Below are 18749 nucleotides of genomic sequence, written 5' to 3'. Positions count from 1 at the left end.
TTCAGTCTTATAATTGGGCTCTTACATACACTGAAAGGAATTATTTTCCTCAGTAGCCTGCAATGATAGTATTTAACACAGGTTTGATCTAAATGCCAAATTCTATCTGCTATGTTATTAATTAAGAATGCAAAGCATTTGTGGCAGAAGATCAATAATTCACTGAAAATCCTTCTGTACTTTGAGACTCCAAATAAAGCATGGGGAGCAATGGGCAGGAACTCTGAGAAAATGGTGGAGGGTTTTAGATCACTGCATGCATAACCCAATATTATAAATCATGATGCTTATACTTTTTTTAATAGCATAGTGTTGGAGAGGAAGGGTCCTTTGGAAAGTGGTGGAGGGATATTAGTTTTTTGTTGGTGGGTGTAGTGTGGCAACATTTCCACCCCTACATTTTATAACATTTATAGTCTTATAACCTATTGTTCTCTAAAAAAAGCTAGATAAAAAATCTTGTGGTTTCAAGGATGTTCCGTAAGAAAAGAGATAATGCCATCTTCTATGGAGCTTTTTTTTAGGGGATTAATCTATCAAGTCAAGAGAGTTTAGTAAGTCCCATCTAATTTCATGAATTCCATCTAGTTTCAGAGAAATCTTTCTACTGTAGATGTGAATTCATCTCGGATGATGGTCCACATCTTGAATGATGGTGCTGGTGGTGATGTAAGGGGCTTCATTCAATATATTTGCTCCTCTAAGAATTCAGAATGACATTAATTTTCTGTTGTGGACCTTCTTAGATATTATAACTAATTAGATCCTGGTTTTCAAATCTCTTTAGTGATATTTGGGAAGAGCTCTAATCTCCTTACTGGAGCCACCATTCCTTCTAAAAGGAAAAGTTGTAAATAAATAAGTCAATTGTAATATACTTACTTGGTTCAAATTGTGTACCAAAAATAATAATAGGTATCTTTTTTGTCCTCGATGTCATATAATGACAGTGTGCACAAAGGGTAGAGGACTTCGCTTGGGATACAGGATAGTATGTTTTCTAAACCAAAGTCAGCATCAGGTCAGGGGAAGGTGAGCAGGAATTACAAACAAGAGGGATAAGGTCAGATATTTTATTTTACACATATAGTATTTTCAGGCACCAACAAGGCTAGATGGGAAGCTGGAAGGCATGGGGTATGTGGCAGAGATGAATTACTCTGGTGTAGGAAGAAGATTAATGAGAGATTGAGAAAATAAGGTTGAGTCAGAGGCATATTCAGAAGATATAATTTCTAGTATTTGAGAACAAATAAATAGGAAAGGCCAGGGAGAGTCAGCTGAATTTCTAGGTTTCTTCCTTGGATGGTAATTTTAGTCAACCAGAGACAGATTGTAAGAAAATCTGGACAAGTGGAAGAATGCGAAGAAAGATGCTGTGTGCCAAGTCCAGTATGGAAATTTAATGAGGAGGTGATCTTCATATGACATGGAGCCTTGTTAAACCAGGTTTGGAAATCACCCTTGGGGGACAGTGTGGGTGGTGATGCAGTGACAGGATTAGGGTCTTGAAACACTACAGCACCCTCAGAGCTTTGCCTAAACACCACAGCACTATCAATAATGACCATGACCATCTCTTACATAAGGACTGTGCCATGCATATAAATATCTCTTAGGCACTGTCACATTAGCTTTTCTGAACACAGTGTGCAGCATGTACGAGACCATCCCAATTTTCCAAGTGTAGCAAATCATTAAGTCCTCTACAAAATGACCTCATCTAATGTAGTGGAGTTTCAAGTGGTATTTTATTTCCCCTTTACTTTGGCACAATCCTTAGCCTCTAGAACACATCCAAATGTGTTGTCTTATTTACTGCTGATATTTAAATAGTACAGGACAGGATTCCCCTTATTATAGAGAGGGTTTGACTCAGAGTCGTGGGAAACAGAGAGGGCATATCCTTTTGGTATTTATGAAGAGTTGAAGAAGAGACAACACTTTAGGTGATATTAAAATGGGTGGTGTGTGGTTTGAAGATCTGATGTTTGAATTCATTAGTGCAATGCTTAGGGGTTTACTAGGACCAAACTCAGTATTGCTCAGAAGCGTCAGGATTTGACTCGGATGACTTGTGCTACAAGGACCAAACATGTGATACAGTACTTTGAGCTAGTTTCCTAAGACAAGTGATATTTCCATTTGTTTGGGGGGACACATCAGGCAGTACTCAGGGATTACTCTGACTCTGCACTCAGGTGGGTTTTGGGGGATCAAGGATCCCCTGAATCATGCTCAAACAAGGTTAGCTGCATGAAAGGTCAATGTGGTACTCACTATACTATCCCTCTGGTACTAAGAAGTGATTTTTAACCTGCTGTAGTAGATGTTTTTCAAGAATTTGACAGAAGACTTTTTCCTGCTAAAAAAAAAGGGATATGCACATTCTCCCATAATATCAATTAAGGTGAGGCTCACTGATCCTAAAATAGGTATAAACAAGTTCTGTGCAGAATCCCTTCCAAATACCTCCCCGTCCCATGCACACTTTTGTTTCCCAAATACAATAGTATTACCTATTAAAACACATTTTGATGTTGCTGGAATTAAGCTTTAGAAAATTTGTGAAGTGGGGCCAGAGCAATAGTGTAGTGAGTAAGGCATTTGCCTTGCACACGGCTGACCCAGGTTCAATCCCTGGCTTTCCATATGGTCCCCCAAGCACCACCAGGAGTAATTCCTGAGTGCAGAGCCAGAAGTAACCCCTGAGCATCGCTGGATGTAACCCCCCCCCCCCCCCACTGTCACTGTCACTGTCCTCCTGTTGTTCATGGATTTGCTTGAGCGGGCCTAGTAACGTCTCCATTGGAGACTTTGTTGTTACTGTGTTTGGCATATCGAATACATCCCGGGTGGCTTGCAAGGCTCTGCCGTGTGGGCGATATACTCTCGGTAGCTTGCCGGGCTCTCCAAGAGGGGCGGAGGAACTGAATTCGGGTCGGCCATGTTGGCTGTGTGCAAGGCAAACACCCTACCGCTGTGCTATTGCTCCAGCCCCACAAAAACAAACAAACAAACAAACAAAAACAGAAAAGAAAATTCTTGATGCATATATGTGATTTTTTACAGCCTTCTAATTCAGATGAAAACAAATCAAGGACCTTTTCAACATATGCTATTTGGAGACTTGAGATCTTCAAATGTGCAATTGCATGAGCTAAGAATAGGGAAGAGCTATTTTTTACAATTTTCAGTTAATTCTTGTGTATATTTAGTAATATAATCTGATCTAAAAACTACTCCTTATAACTAAGGAAATATGAGCAGATTTTAATACCAGGCTTGAAAAACATAATTAGGATAAGACTGTACTGCCAAAATAATTATATAATAGTCAACAAATTAAGATACACAGTATAAATTGAGATTCATCATTATTACATAGTTGGGATTTATCCACAGTAATGAATTTAGCATCAATTAACTATCTAAAAGAGTATCAAAGGACCAAGAACGTTTAAAAGAATGAATGGCTAATTATTAACCCATTTCTTTTAAAGCCTTCTTAAGCACAAGGGAATGGATGAGTTCTTTAGGACTAGCCATATACAAAAGAATTTTTGATCTTTTCCACCTATGAAAACTCAGGAAAGTTAACAAGACAAGAATCAACTGTGGAAAGTTCTCTTCAAAGTAACAGTGCTTACTTAGCACTGTGTCTAATATACAGTTAAATATCCAGTAAAGAGTAAGAGATTCTAAAACTTATTCTTTGTAAGATCCTTGGTATATTCTGATGACGGGTCAGTGAGTAACAATGATGAATAAAAACTAGGGAACTGATTTAGTGAATGCAGGTTCCAAGAAAAGGTTTGTAATTGCTTAGCATATCACAGCATATTTCACTCTTTTGGAAACATTGAATTAAACCTTCTGATAGGTCCTCTCCATTGGACCTAATCAGACAGTAGATGCAAGTTTTATGAGAAAAGAACAATGGACAAGCTTATTTGATTAATCAGCATTGCATTTCTATCCATTTCACCAAAGTGGTATTTAACACTGTACTATGTATCACATAATGTAGTGAATGCAGAATGTTTGGAGAGTCAGGGTAAGGTGACACAGAATTCTCTACCAAGAACTTGTTCAGTTCACAGAAGATGACATTGGTGCTACATCTGGATATTAATTTTCATTTGCAAAAGAGAGAGACAACATTGGGGTCAGAGCAATAATGCAGTGAGTCGGGCATTTGCCTTACACGTGGCCAACTCAGTTTTGATCCCCGGCATTTCATCTGATTCCCCCAAGCACTGCCAGCCAGAAGTAACTCATGAGTGCAGAGACGAGAAACCTCTGAGCATCACCAGGTGTGACCCTTGAATCCCACCCACCCACCAAAAAAAAGAGGGCGGCAACATGTTATATCAAAAGCTATTTTTGTGTCAGTTCAAGGAGATGGCTATTTATCATTCATCAGGGTAAGAGACTCTTATAGGGAGTGACAGAGCGAATCAACCTAAGCTGGGTCTTATCTCTAAATTCATCTCCTTCAGTCTTTCTCCCAACAGAATCACACACAGAGTGACTGTGTTTGTGTGTGTGTGTGTGTGTGTGCGGGGGGGGGGGTGTCTGGAGGGGAGGCAAGAGGCAGAAAAGAGATGGGAGACACAGGAATTCATAAAGACTCTTTGCTCATATAAAAACCTCCCTCCTCTATAACCAAATCAAGTTTTGACATATGAATTTTTAAGTAGTTTTGGTAAAATAACTTTCAGGTTCTCATCATATAGTACTTGTTTGAAGTGAATAGAAATAATTATTTTGCTGGAATGATTAACATATCCAAGAATAACTAGGACTTTTCTCCAATTCCTGCTTTTAGGTTAATGTCAAATATCTTCTTTAAAGTGCATTTGATTAATTTTCTACTCCTTAAACATTTGTTAAAAGATAGTATATATGATGAAGGTGCAAGGAAATAATGGGAAAAGTGCATGAGATGAAAACCAAGTTGACCTGGCAGAGATATTTTTTCAGCCTTTATTTGTCATCAAACATGCAAAAATTATTAACAATACTTTCATTTAAAGGACATTGGAATGTGGATTTGTCTTATTCAGGCATTTCTGGAAGCTCGTTTTGTACTGAAGTGGTTATTAGTTCTGAATGGGGGTCTTTTATAAAGGGACCACGCAGGTTCTGATATTAGGAGATCTGTCCACCGTGTGATTTCCTGGCCATTCACAGAGGGACCTCATACGAAACACTAAATGCATCTGAACTTCAGTTTCCATAACACTAAGGTGAGACTCTTGGAAGTTAAGATCATATGATATAGTAGGTTGCCTGGACTTTTATTGCTGTCAAGTAGGACTCCTGATACCTAGGAGGTAGATCTTCTTTCCTTTCCTTTCTTTATATAGAAAGAGATTGGTTCAGTGGTGTCAGAAATCAGAACAGTGATCTACAGACCCTCCACATCCTTAGAAACACATGCCTACGGAGTATATCCCTGTGTTAGCAAGTAATCTAGAGCACCTGGGTTTCATTTTGACCAGAATAGAAAGTGCCGAATTTATCAACATCTCATTTCAAACCATAACAACTTTCTGAAGAGCCACACAGATCTCCATAAAGCTAACTCATTATTTCAGCTGTGATTTCAAAAGGAACATTTAAATTTTTCTATGCACTATGGTAGGGATCCTGTGGTAGAACCTTTCAAAAAGGCTCTTCTTCCTCTGCAATGTTTGCAACTCATTCACCTAGCACACAAAGTGATGATCTCTCTCCTTACTATCTTCCTACAAGCCTCAGAACCAATCTTAACCACTGGAATGATTAGGAAAATTAAACATAAGATAAAGCATGAGACAAATAAGGAGGAAAGTAGATTTAAAGGTTCTACAGTAGTGGCTAGTGCAAAAAATGAACTAATTCCACTCTCTCCACTGAAGGGTTTAAGTGGGTGTCTAAACAAGTGAAGCTCCATCAGCTTATTGGATCATTCTCTTAAAGGTATCAGAAGTCTCCAACTTCTGCTCTAACAAGTTCCTGGGAAAGGATGCTTCTTTGCATTTTGAGGGCTACCATAAAATCTGTGTGTTTTGCACCGTTCAGGTCCACACCCCATTATACACATTAATGGACTGTATTAAAATTCTCAGTGAAGACTTACTTCAGACAAAGGGATGCTAATCGTATTTATTTACCTCGAAAGCTATAATGTCTAATATCACTGCAACATTCTTGTTTCTTTCCCAGGAAAGTTATAGTGACAGATGTACCTGTAGTTCAGATAAATAGTAGCTGATATTCTTTGTCTAACTGACAAAGCAGCAAACCTGCTCTAGAAATATTCATCTAGAACATGAAGGACCTCCCAGTTGCTGGCTGTGAGATTATGGGAAGGTCAAAGGAATTAACCTTAATGAGGTGCCTGGTCATTTTCAACTGCAACATCAAATATACTTATGAGTAAAATTGGCTAAGTCAATTGGTGAAAGATAGAATTGGACTTTAAGTATCATATATATATATATATATACACATATAGACAATGACTTATAATCATGAATAGTTGAAATGTTCATGTTATAGTACAATGTTAGTTGTGTTAAATAAACAGATTCTCTTAGTGTAATCATCCAGGAGATAAAGGAGATGCCTAGTCTGCATTCTTGGTTAGTTGTTTCCGTTGCAACTAAACAAATCTGAACTCAGTGGCATCACAGGGATAACTGACAGTTTTTTCCAGACTTCCTCTATGTGCATTTATCTAATCATTTTTTCCTACCAAAACGCTTCTAAACATTTAACCACATCCCCATTGTCTCTGTCTCTGCTCGGGTTTCTTACCCTCAGCACTTTCAGCATTTTAAGTTCCATAGGTTTTTGTTGTATGTTATAGTGTGTTTTAGCAACTTCCCCAGTTTTTAATCATGAATTTCTGGTGTTCCTAATATAACAACCAAAAATGTCTAGAGACATTGTCAGAAGTCTCTGGTGTGTGTGAGTATGTATGTGTGTGTGTGGTGTGTAAAAGATAACTATACTTACTTATCTTTTATGTTTTATATTTTTAAAAACTAAACTTTTATCTTTCGACATAAGAACATTGCCATTAACCTAGACCCAGAAATCATTACTGTCATTGCTATACCTTTCGTAGTGACAGTAATGACAATGCTTCTCATGGAAATAAGAATCAAAACTCTTTAAATTTTCATAATATAGCAAAACATTAAGTTCATAAAATGTTTTTAGAAATCTTCAAACCTTACTAACATCTTTCATTTACATATGATTTTACCATTTGCCATGCATTTCTTCCAACACAATCCCTGGAGATTAATGAATGGTAGTTCATTGTCTGTAACAAATTAGAAGAGAGAAATATCTCTTCTGTCCCTTCCTTGGGACCCTTCTCTATGCTCAGAATCATGCACATTTGACATCTTGGCCCCAGGTTTATGTATTTAAGACAAGCTGAGTATTGTGTAAATGATATATGGCTCAGCCTCCAGAGACATGAAGAGGAGAGATGGTTAATCAGCATGAAGGGAAACCCCTTTCTTCTCAATCTCTGATGCCAGCTTCTATATCTAACCAAACACATAAATGGGACCACTTGCTAATCTGCAACTAAGGATAGAAGGGTGGCTTAGGTGACACCGAGTCTTTCATAAGTTTATAGCACTGTCTTCCCATTGTTCATTGAACTTGCTTGAGCAGGTACCAGTAATGTCTCCTTTGTGAGACTTGTTGTTATTGTTTTTGGCATATCAAATATGCCACGGGGACCTTGTCAGGCTCTGCCGTGCAGGCAGTATACTCTCGGTAGCTTGCCAGGCTCTCCGAGAGGGACAGAGGAATGGAACCCGGGTCGGTCACGTGCAAGGCAAATGCCCTACCCGCTGTGCTATCACTCCATTCCTCAGCCTATACTGGACTGCTGCAATATGAACTGTGGCACAAATGAAAGCAGAAGGCATTCTAGAGAGAGAGAGAGAGAGAGAGAGAGAGAGAGAGAAATATGGAAATTCCCTCACCCTACCCCCACTTCCGCTACTTCCCCTCTTACCTGCTTAAGGATTTCAGCGGCTGTTTCATGTGAACAGTCAAATATCACATAGAACTCCTTGCCCTTCTTCATCTCCTTGAGTAAAGGCTTGGCATCTTTATTCCCAGAGGGCAGCTGGCGGATTTTTATTTTAATGTTATATCTGGAAGGAGCTTTGATGAGCTCTTGCAGACGAATTAGACCTGGAAAATGACATTCAATCAGGCAACAACCTGTTCTGTGAGAGAGTATTTGTTTATTGCCATTTACAGCCATACTCTTATTCATTCCCCAAGTGTATCAAGAGGCCACCCTACCCAAAGGTTACACTATTGACTTTGTCATTCATCATTCTTCATCCTGTGGTAGATAAGACTGCATTTTCCCTTTGCATGCATGTGTGGTTTGAAAGCACAATTTTCCCAAATGCATTTATTTAGAATGTAATGTTTTCTCCATCTTTCATTGAACACCTCAAACCTCTAATAAACCAAGACTTTAACTCCAAAACTTTTGTAAAGAAAAGTGGCTTTAGGCTTCCAAGATGCTCAATGAAACTGTTAACTGTTGCTTGCTTCAGATGCTAATATAGGGGCTAGGCGTAATACAGTGGGTAAGGCACTTGCTTTCAATTGGCTGACCCAGATTCAATTCCCAGCACCCCATATGCACTTATAGTGCCTGAGCATTATCAGATGTGGCCCAAGAACAAAGAAAGTCAAAAGAAGGAAGGCAGGAAGGCAGGCAGGTAGGCAGGCAGGAAAGAAGGAAGGAAGGAAGGAAGGAAGGAAGGAAGGAAGGAAGGAAGGAAGGAAGGAAGGAAGAAAAAGCCAAAGAATGCTAGAATTTTTAGGGACAAAGATCTCTGTAAATTTTTAATAAAACCAATTCTGTATAACACTATTTATTTGAGAATTAGTTGGATATAAGCTATTTCTTAATCACTCACTTTGTCTTCTTATTAATATGGCTCAATATTAAATAGGAAGATTTCTCTTTATTAAAAAATTACAAAAGAAGTATTAAAGGTTATTTATTAAAGCAGAAATGAAGTCACTTAAAAATATACCATTGGTAATTTCAGTGAAGTAGATGGACAAGCAACTCGACTTGACAGAGAATCTTTGATTTACCGAAAGTATGAATCTGTTCAACTGTGCTATTTTTTTAATAGAAGTGCTTTACTCCTACAAGACAAACAGCTATATAAATCCTCTCTCCTATTTCCCCATAATGTTATCTGGTGCTTGCTACACTGTACGATGTTGACTCTCACTCAAGGATTCTTATCACATAGGGAAATTGACTTTTTCTTCTTCTTTTTATTTTATTTTTTTTTTTATGTCTGCATAGTTTTGTGCCTTTAGGATCTGTCAGCTTCAGGTAATCAATAGGAAATATTACTTTATCAGTATTCAGATGGAAATTGTGTATTCACAATGCAGGAGGCAGCGGGGATGCCAACACACTCTGGACTTGATACATTTCTTTCATTTTCTTGTTTTATTTATTTAGTTATTTTCCTCCCTGAGACCTACACATATATGCCCCACTTGCTAAGTTTCCTTTAAACTTCCATGATTACATTTGGTTCTGATAGACAATAAATTTGAAATCGAACAACTTGGTTTTTTTTTTGTTTTAGATTATTTTTATTTTTGGACCATATGAGGCAATGTCCAAGGCTTACTTCTAGCTCTGCACTCAGGAATAACTGCTGATGGAGCTCAAGGGACCTTACAGGATGCCAGGGATAAACTAGGGTTAGCTGTGTACAAGGCAAGTTTAGTACCACTGTACTATCCCGCTGGCCCCTGAAACTGAACAACTCATTAGCATAGAATAATTAGGGGTAAAGAGCACGGAGTTGTAGAAGCATATCAAGATTTGGTGATATCATACTTTTTTCATTTTATTTTGTCATTGACTTTTCCTTCCAAAACGGTTTTCATAAATATTGAAACCCTTAGATAAGAAATGTCTTATTTCTTGCTTCTTCATAAATTAAGCAATTGTTTTAAGATTCTCAAATACTAATGATAACCACTCATCCTCTGACTTTCCAAATCACTTGTCCTGAACCACTTATATGAAAAACGGTTTTTAAAAAGAAAGAAAATAGAAGAAAATCAGGCACATGAACTTGTATCAGAGTTACTGGATATATTGTTAATCCTTATCCCCAATTCTCCAAAGCATTATTTTAAGTAAAGAAATTGGGGATAAGAGCAATTAAGTAATTTACTAAGGTCATGAAAGCACAACTTGTTTTAGTTGCAGACAGTTGTGTGTGAGTCCAATGTTCATTCCCCACCCCCCCAACCCTGCCCCTTCATTATTCTGCCTCACAAATAAAATTTGTTGGTGCTGAGGTATCAGAGAGAGCTGTAGTTTTTAGATAAGATGGGGAAACAAAACAGAAAAGAGAACTATTCTTTTTCCTTCCTTGTGGTTGTTCCTGCCCTCTCTTGCAATTATTACCTACCACCCCCTGCTTTGGCAAAGCCTGGCAAGTGACCCATGACATATTTGATATGCCAAAAACTGTAACAACAAGTTTCACAATGGAGATGTTACTGGTGCCCGCTCGGGCAAATCGATGGACAATGGAGGACAGTGCTACAGTGCAGTGCTGCCCCCTGCTTTACAGTGGCATGTCTCTTGCTTATTGTTTTCTGCTAAACTATGACCACAAGGGAGATCAACATGGCTTTTCAATAAAACAATAAGATGAACAAAACATCTAAAAGTACATTTGGTATGCTGCAATGAATTGCTTTTTTTCAGAGGAGTATTAGTCTTAAAGTGCAACTTCCTATCATGATAATTTACATACATGTTAATAATGGTATTAAAAGTTAAAGACATTTTCTCATATCATGCATTCATTTTTATGGGTGAGCATTTCCTGGAGGCTTTTACCAAGCTTCAAAGATTTGGGGGTGCAGCATAAGTGCAACTTGCTTTAAGGTCCTCAGTACCTGGTGGAGGATTTTAACACATCCATGATCTGGATGGGACATCATTACAACCCAGTTTTATTTTATTTTGTGTTGTTTGTTTTGGGGCCACACACAGTGGTGCTCAGGGCTAGTTTCTGACTCTGCTCTCAGGGGTGAGGGAAAAAAGTCTGTGTTTCCAGGGAACCTAGCTGGGCTGCTTGCAAGGTAAATGGCTTACCCGCTGTACTATTGCTCAGTTTCCAATACTTCCGAATACTTCCAGTACTTTATAAATTATGAACTGATGCTGATGGAAGGGAAAATGTCTAGTTCAAAGTCCTGTGGCAGATTTAGGGTTTTAAGTCAGATGCACCTTCTGACTCTAAATCTTAAATAAAATTATATTACCTAATCCTTGGTTCCACCTTTTTTTTTGTTGTTGTTGTTGTTTGTTTTTTCAATTGTGGATTAGAGCTGGGAAAGAGCACTTAGGTTTTGGCAAATGCTTTGCATGCTCAGAGTCTGAGTGTGCTGGCTTGTTCCACAGAGTATGGCCTGGAAGGCCTCTGAACATTCTCAGGATGGCCCTGGTGGTCCCTGGCAAGTTGGGGCACCGGTCCCACCATATTCTTGACCCCTAGCATTGAACAACCAGACCCAGTTGGCCAAGAATTTCTATAGGAGATCACAGATCATCTGAACACTGCTTAAGGGTCCAATCTCTTAAGGTAGAGGTGAATTATCGGACTAATACTTAACTCTATAAATTGATAGGCGACCTTAATAAACAAAACCGAATGTATACATAAACTTCTGATGTTTGTGTATATAAACATTTATTTGGCAATGAGATAGTTAATGAACATATCCCCTCGCACCTGAAAAACTACCCATGCGATTTCACAATTGTTTCATAAGACAATTTAAATCTCCACTGAAAAGGAAAGAGCAAAACTCAGGATAGAAGACTAGCTGGTTTCTAGCTGGACTAAATTTATCTTCAGAAAAACTCAAAAAGTCCCCAATTTTTTCACTGTATTTGCCTAGTGGAGAAATGGCCTCAGGAAGAAAAGGATCCGCAGGTTTAACGATTGCAGGCTTAAATCTTGAGAAGAACAACGCTCATGGACAAAATAAGTTAGTATTTCTCTTCCTAACCCACTTTCGTGCGGAAAAGCAAAGAAAACCCAACAGAACAAAACCTCTCTGCATTCATTAGCAAAATCTGTCACAAAGGTTTTGTAAGTTTGCAGAAAACAATGTAGAGAAATACTTCTCTTATATTTGCATTTTTTTAACTTTTAAACTTTTTAATTGAATCTCTGTGAGATAGACTGTTCATGATTGGATTTCAGTCATACAGCATTCCAACACTCATCCCTCCACCAGTGTACATTTCCCAGCACCAGTGTTCCTAGGTTCCCTCCCTCATTCCCCAGCCCACACCCCACTGCCTGCCTATATGCTTTTCTTTTCTCTCTCTCTCTCTCTCTCTCTCTCTCTGGCATTGTGGTTTGCAATTTTGATTCTTAAAGGTTATCATGAATATCCCTTTATCTTCTTTTAACACTCCGTTCTTCTCCAGCATGATCTTTCCCAGCTATTATTGTCATTCTTGTCTCTCTTCTTTATCTTACCTGCCCTCAGCCCCACAAATACTTGTGTTAGTTCCAACCATTGACATTGACCAGTCCTCCTAACCTGTTTTCCCTGGCCATGGATATTAGTTTTCATGTATATATATATATATATATATATATATTATATACCACAAATGAATGCAGTCATTCTATATCTGTACCTCTCCTTCTGACTCATTTCACTAATCATGATATGATCCATGTCCATCCATTTATAGGCAAATTTCATGACTTCATTTTTCCTAAAAGCTGCATAGTATTCCATTGTGTAGATGTGCCACAGTTTGTTTATCAATTTGTTTGCTCTTGGGCACTCAGGCTGTTTCCAGATTCTGGCTATGGTGAATAGTGCTGCAGTGAACATAGGAGTACAGATGGTGTTTCTGCTGTCTGTTTTAGTCAATCCATCAGTCATTATCCTTCCTTGTAAGAAACATTTAAAAATGATTTTCTAAACAAATAATTGACAATGGAATTGATTTAGGCACAATGGTTTGCTAATGGTCCTACTGTTTTTAAGAGTTAACTTGTTGGAAATGACCTCTCAAAGAATGAAGCATCTGAGTTACAAACAGGGATGGTTTTCTAGTTTCTTTAAAACATAAAATGCAGGGACTGGGGGCTGGAATGATAGCACAGCGGGTAGGGCTTGCACTTGGCTGACTTGGGTTTGATTCCCAGCATCTCTTATGGTCTTCCGAGCACCGCCAGGAGTAATTCCTGAGTGCAGAGCCAGGAGTAACCCCTGTGCATCGATAGGTGTGACCCAAAAAGCAAAAAAAAATTGCAGGGACTGGAGAGATAGTACAGTGGATGTGCACTTGCCTATTCTATGGTTAACAAGGTTCAATCCCTGGCATCACATATAGTCCCCCAAGCTCCACCAGGAGTGACTCCTGAGCACAGTCAGGAGTAAGCCCCAAGCACTTCCAGCTAGGGTCCCTAAAACCAAATAAATCAATAATTTTTTTAAAATGTAGATAAGAAGACAACTGGAAAAACATACTTGATTTTTTTTTAGGGGAGGCACCTTTATGGCCCCCTTAGGGGTGCCTCCCATACTGTTCTGGGAAAACCTTATTCCTTATCCACTTTGTCTTGGAGAAAGTGGAACTTCAATCTTGCTTACCTTTGTTTTTTTTATTTTCTTATTTTTATTTTTTATTTTTTTATGCTCTTTGGGTCACACCTGGCGATGGTCAGGAGTTCCTCCTGGTTTTGCACTCAGGAATTACTCCTGGTGGTGCTCAGGGAACCATATTGAATGCTGGAAATTGAACCCGGGTAGGCTGCTTCAAGGCAAATGCCCTACCTGCTGTGCTATCACTCCAGCCCCTGCTTATCTTTGTATTACTGTGCTTTCCTTGGTCAAATCCCTAACGAAAGTCTGACACCCTATGGGAGAGTTACTGATTCCTTCTTATTGTTTCCCATGTATGCAGAAAGTAAACATTATTGCTAAGATTTTTTTTGTCTTTTACTTTTTACTTTTGTCAGTCTTATACCTATTTACCCAGATACGGAGAACCAGAGGTTTGTGAGGTAATTTCCTTTTTATCTTGACAGGGTAAAAAGTCATGATGCTTGCACTCTACCGTTAATGGGCTTCACAATTCTACAACTAAGGATTCTTGAACTAGTATTTATATATCGTGGTAGTATTCCACAATACTGCAACTTTGTATTGCTTTATTGTAAGAGAATCATGGAGCATGAAAGTTAACATGGTCAAACACTAATGGTTAGTTCTATATAAAAAGTTGTATTTGACATGTCTGTCACCTTTTACTAAATTCTAATCTTCCTAATAAAGAAACAAAACATATGTATATAAAATAATAACATAGGAAAACTTCTACGCTATGTCCTACCCTCAGAATGAAATTAGAAATTGTAACTTTGGTTTGAAAAGTGCTTTAACACAAAAGGAGTTTTTATTTCACATGCATTTAAGCAGGGCCATGCACAGACAGATAACTTTAAGGAATGTTCAAATGGCAAATTCTAAACACTTGTTTTGGCCACCTAACTCTGTGCACTCAGACAGAACATAGAAAATTGCTGATTTGCATGCACACGGAGTGACTCCGTGAACAGGGAGAGCATATGGAGGAGAGAAAAAAGAAGCTGTTCTTTAAGGTGGGTGCTTAAAATTTCCCATGACATCTTAAATAATAACAAACTTGCCTATTTATATTGCCCCCCTTTATGAAGTATGCTACAAGTCTTATAAATAGCTCAATAAACCTCGAAATACACCTCGGAGGTGGCTAGGTGTCAACTCTATTTTACAAGAAGGAAAGTGAGGCACAAGGAGGTTAATTGTTTGGATTGGTCCTGAAAATGAGTCACAGATGCCAGGAATTGGAAAGGACCTTAAAGGTCAACCCCTACTTGATGTATGAATCTATCCCTTCTGTCCAACTATTGCTGAATATTCTCGGTTCAGAAATTCTCTATTTCACATGACAGCCCTGTCCATTCCTACATAACTCTAGTTCTATTTAATGAGTATCAGTTCAAAAGCAAAGTACATAGGTTTTCTTGAATCTTAATCCAATTTCTTGATCATTAGATCACATCAGTGGGTTGAATACCGTAAAGTGAATGTAAGAAACCACTGGGATGCAAAGATAAGATCTTACATTTTAAATGTTAATTTATTCTCCATTTGAAGCAAGAAACATGCAAAATGGCATTTCACAAACTTGTTAGTACATTAATATATCCAAATCTAATAGGATTCTTTAGGGGACATACCCTTCAGAGAAGAGGAAATATCAAGAGTGAAACATTAAAATAAGTAAGTGAATGAATTAATTGCCTGGAGAAATATGAGACTTTTAAGTTCAGGTCTTTATACAGTTAATGTTTCAAAAGTGTGTTTAAAAAGTTCTAGTGACTTTTCCAAAGAGAACACTTGTGTCCCTGGATAGTAAAAAGATATCATAGAAGAATCTATTCAAAATATTTGAGAGTTAGTTACTACATTGAAGGCAGTTACCCCATTAGATTTTGGTTCTGAATTGTGATTAACGTCAGAAAAAATGAAAAGTATTTTGCTTTTATGTGGTATCTATTGGTTGGTTTCATGAGCAGAATTTTGAAAACTTGAATACAGCTCTAGTCAGGAGGCTAGCATAGGTAGTATGGAGGGTAACAACAATAAGGGCAAAGAAAGAAAGGAACTGAAATTTATTACAGTGTTATAGTACTGGTATTGTCAGAAACTTTTCACCGCAACACACCCACATGACATTCAGATGAAATTGTGGGAGGGCATGGAAGAGAAATGTTCTATCCTGTGCTGTCATAAGAATGTGAGCCACAGGAAGCGGAAGTGCAATGGGAGGGTGTTTGCCTGGCCGACCCAGGTTCGATCCTTAGCATCCTAAATGGGCCCCTGAGTACCACTAGATGTGATTCCTGACTACAGAGTCAGGAGTAACCCCTGAGTATCGCTAGATGTAACCACAGAAGCAGAAAAAAAATTTAAAAAGAATGAAGCTGGGTGACTTGTGGGCCACAGGTTTGCTGAAGATAAAACCAATTCACCCACTTAATTTAGCATTGACAGTGTGTAAAACACGTTTTGTCTTCATTGTGCAGGCTCAAATGTTTTATGTATTTTTTGCTTAAGTAGAAATATTAGGTCTTCTGTCAAGAATGTTTGTTCCAGACAATACATGCTGTCTCATATGAAAAGATGTAGGGAAATATAATGAATAGAATATCATGCTTTATAAATAGTTATCGAGAAGAGTTATTTCAGTTATAGGGCTGGGCAGCTATGTTAAACAAATCAATTACATAAGATATTTTTATATAAAAATAAGAGAAATAATGCAGGGGTTAAGGTACTTATACTGCATGCAGGCAATCCCAGTTTGATCCCCAGTTCAGCATTTGGTCCCCTGAACACTTCTAGGAGTGACCTATAAGCACATAGTCATAAGTAAATGCTGAGAACTGTTGGGTATGGCTCCCAAACCAAAATAAATGAATAAATAAAATAAAGAAATAAAGTATTAAGAACAGTATATGGCATATAACATTTAAAAACTTATCGTTTAGTGGTTGTAATTTTCTACTCTTTTTTATCTTTTCCTTTTAAGTGTTTCAATCATGATTTAAAAAATAAATTTGTTGGGGGGAGGTCACAGCTGGCTGTTCTTAAGGCTTACTCTTTTCTTTACTCTCAGGAATCACTCATGGAGGTTCTGGGAGACCGTATTTTGTGCCAAAGATTGAAGACAGTTAGACTGTGTGCTTGCCAAGCTCCTTACCTGCTGCACCTTACCTGCTTACTCCACAATCACATTTTCATGTATTTCCTTACATTTCAGACAAATTCTTCCTTCAATACACTGAGTCTATTTTAAGTGTCTCTAGTAGTGTAAACTATAGTCTAGAAATCTTATCAGTCTGATGTGTTTAGGGAAACAATTTAAGGCAAGCATGGATGAAAGAATATTTGGGGGCTGGAGAAATAGTATAGCAGGTAGGGCATTTGCCTTGCACGCGGCCAACCCGGGTTTGATCCCTGGCACCTCAAATGGTACCGAGCCCCACCAAAAGTGACCTCTTAGGGCAGAGCCAGGAGTAAGCCCTGAGCACAGCCGGGTTGGGCACCACAACTGAACCAAGCCAAAACAAAACAGAAAATTTGCATGTTTTATAAACTCAGGGTTAGAGACATTAAATTGGAACACACTCCCTCTATTGTCTAATCTCATTTATACGCTGTGGACTCACACATTTAAAACTCTAACCCACATCACATTCTGTTCTTTGTATTTCAGATTCATATTACTTGCCACTCATCACCTCCAGTTGGATTGTCTAATAAACAGTGAGAACTCAAACATAATATGTACATGCACAAGTTCCTGATGCTGTCTTCATTCGACCACACTAGCCCCAGCTATCCTCCTCCGTATCTCAGGCAAAGGGAATTCTATCTTTTGGTTCGGGCCCAAACTCTGGTCATCACTGACTCTTCATTTCTCTCTTATCATGCACATGCCCTCAAAGCATGGTGTTAGCTCAGCAATCAAATATGTCTATAATCTGGTCACTTCTTCTCTATTGCAAAGACCTTGATCTTGTCTTTGATTTTATTAGAAAATCTCTGCTTTTACCCTAGTTCTCCTACATTATATTGTCAATTCAATAGCCAGTATGCTCTGTTTCATTTGCTTGTGTGTTTTTGTTTTGTTTTGTTTTGTTTTGTTTTGTTTTTGGACCGCAATTGACAGGCATTGCTCAGGGTTTACTCCTGACTATGCATTCAGACATCACTCCTGGTGTTTTCTAGGTTACCATATATATAAATTGATTTGGGGAAGGCTGCATGAAAGAGTTTATTCCTGTACTATCTCTCTGGCTCCAAGCATGAACATTTTATGATGTTGGAAAAAAAAAACAATATACATAAATTGTAGTCTTTCATGCCTGGTTCAGACTTAATACCTAACCTAATTGGAGTTCAGCCTTCACAGAGCAGATTTTTGAACCAATCAACCTGGGGTTTTCTGGTCAGAACTGGTGAACCTTGACATCTGTATGTTAACAGAAACTTTCTGTTTTTTACCCACAGATAATGGCTTTGCTTGAAATAACCCTTCCCTGTTATTAATGGACCCTACCATCATCTTTCTGAATATCAATACTTACACTAATTTTTGTTGAACATTGCAACTTGTTAGGTAGAATATTGCCTGGTTCTCAAGTATTTATAAAGTCAATTACCTCCTTAAAATTAAGTTTGTTCAATTGGTGTTATTTTATGACGTAAATCCGACCACAGCAGACCTCTGCTGAAAACTCTCCAATGCTTTCAGTTTCACGAGGAAGAAACACTTCTCCAGGGATGAACAAAGTCCTCCTCAACTAGGTCTATTAGCTCCTTATCTATGGCGACTGTCCCCACCAACCTTCCCCTCTCCCTCCAAGCCAATCATATTGTTAATATATGTTTGGATGTTATAATGATCCTAACAGATGGCCAGGTTAGGTGCATTGACATTAAAATGATCCCGACTTCCTAAAAGGTGGGGGCTGCCGAGATGAAGTTGAATTATTAAAAAGCTGCCAAGTGTTTATGAAGACAGTGATAAGCAGACATGCAAAAGCCAAACACATCTAAAACCTGGC

At 38.2% G+C, this 18749-nt stretch overlaps 1 protein-coding gene across 4 annotated transcripts in view; it reads right to left on the bottom strand.

Annotated features, from left to right (window-relative positions):
- Positions 1-18749, bottom strand: part of GRIK1 (glutamate ionotropic receptor kainate type subunit 1) — a 489681-nt gene that overhangs the window by 136678 nt on the left and 334254 nt on the right. For all 4 annotated transcript variants that reach the window (XM_056109201.1, XM_056109204.1, XM_056109202.1 and 1 more), the window contains exon 4: positions 8033-8214. In XM_056109201.1, the coding sequence (XP_055965176.1) occupies positions 8033-8214 (182 nt within the window). The remainder of the gene's footprint in view (positions 1-8032; positions 8215-18749) is intronic.

Source organism: Sorex fumeus, unplaced genomic scaffold (genome assembly GCF_029834395.1).
Source record: "Sorex fumeus unplaced genomic scaffold, SorFum_2.1 ptg000265l, whole genome shotgun sequence".
Taxonomy (NCBI): Eukaryota; Metazoa; Chordata; class Mammalia; order Eulipotyphla; family Soricidae; genus Sorex; species Sorex fumeus.
The sequence above is the reverse complement of the archived record's forward strand: the minus strand, read 5'-3'. Positions and strand labels throughout refer to the sequence as shown.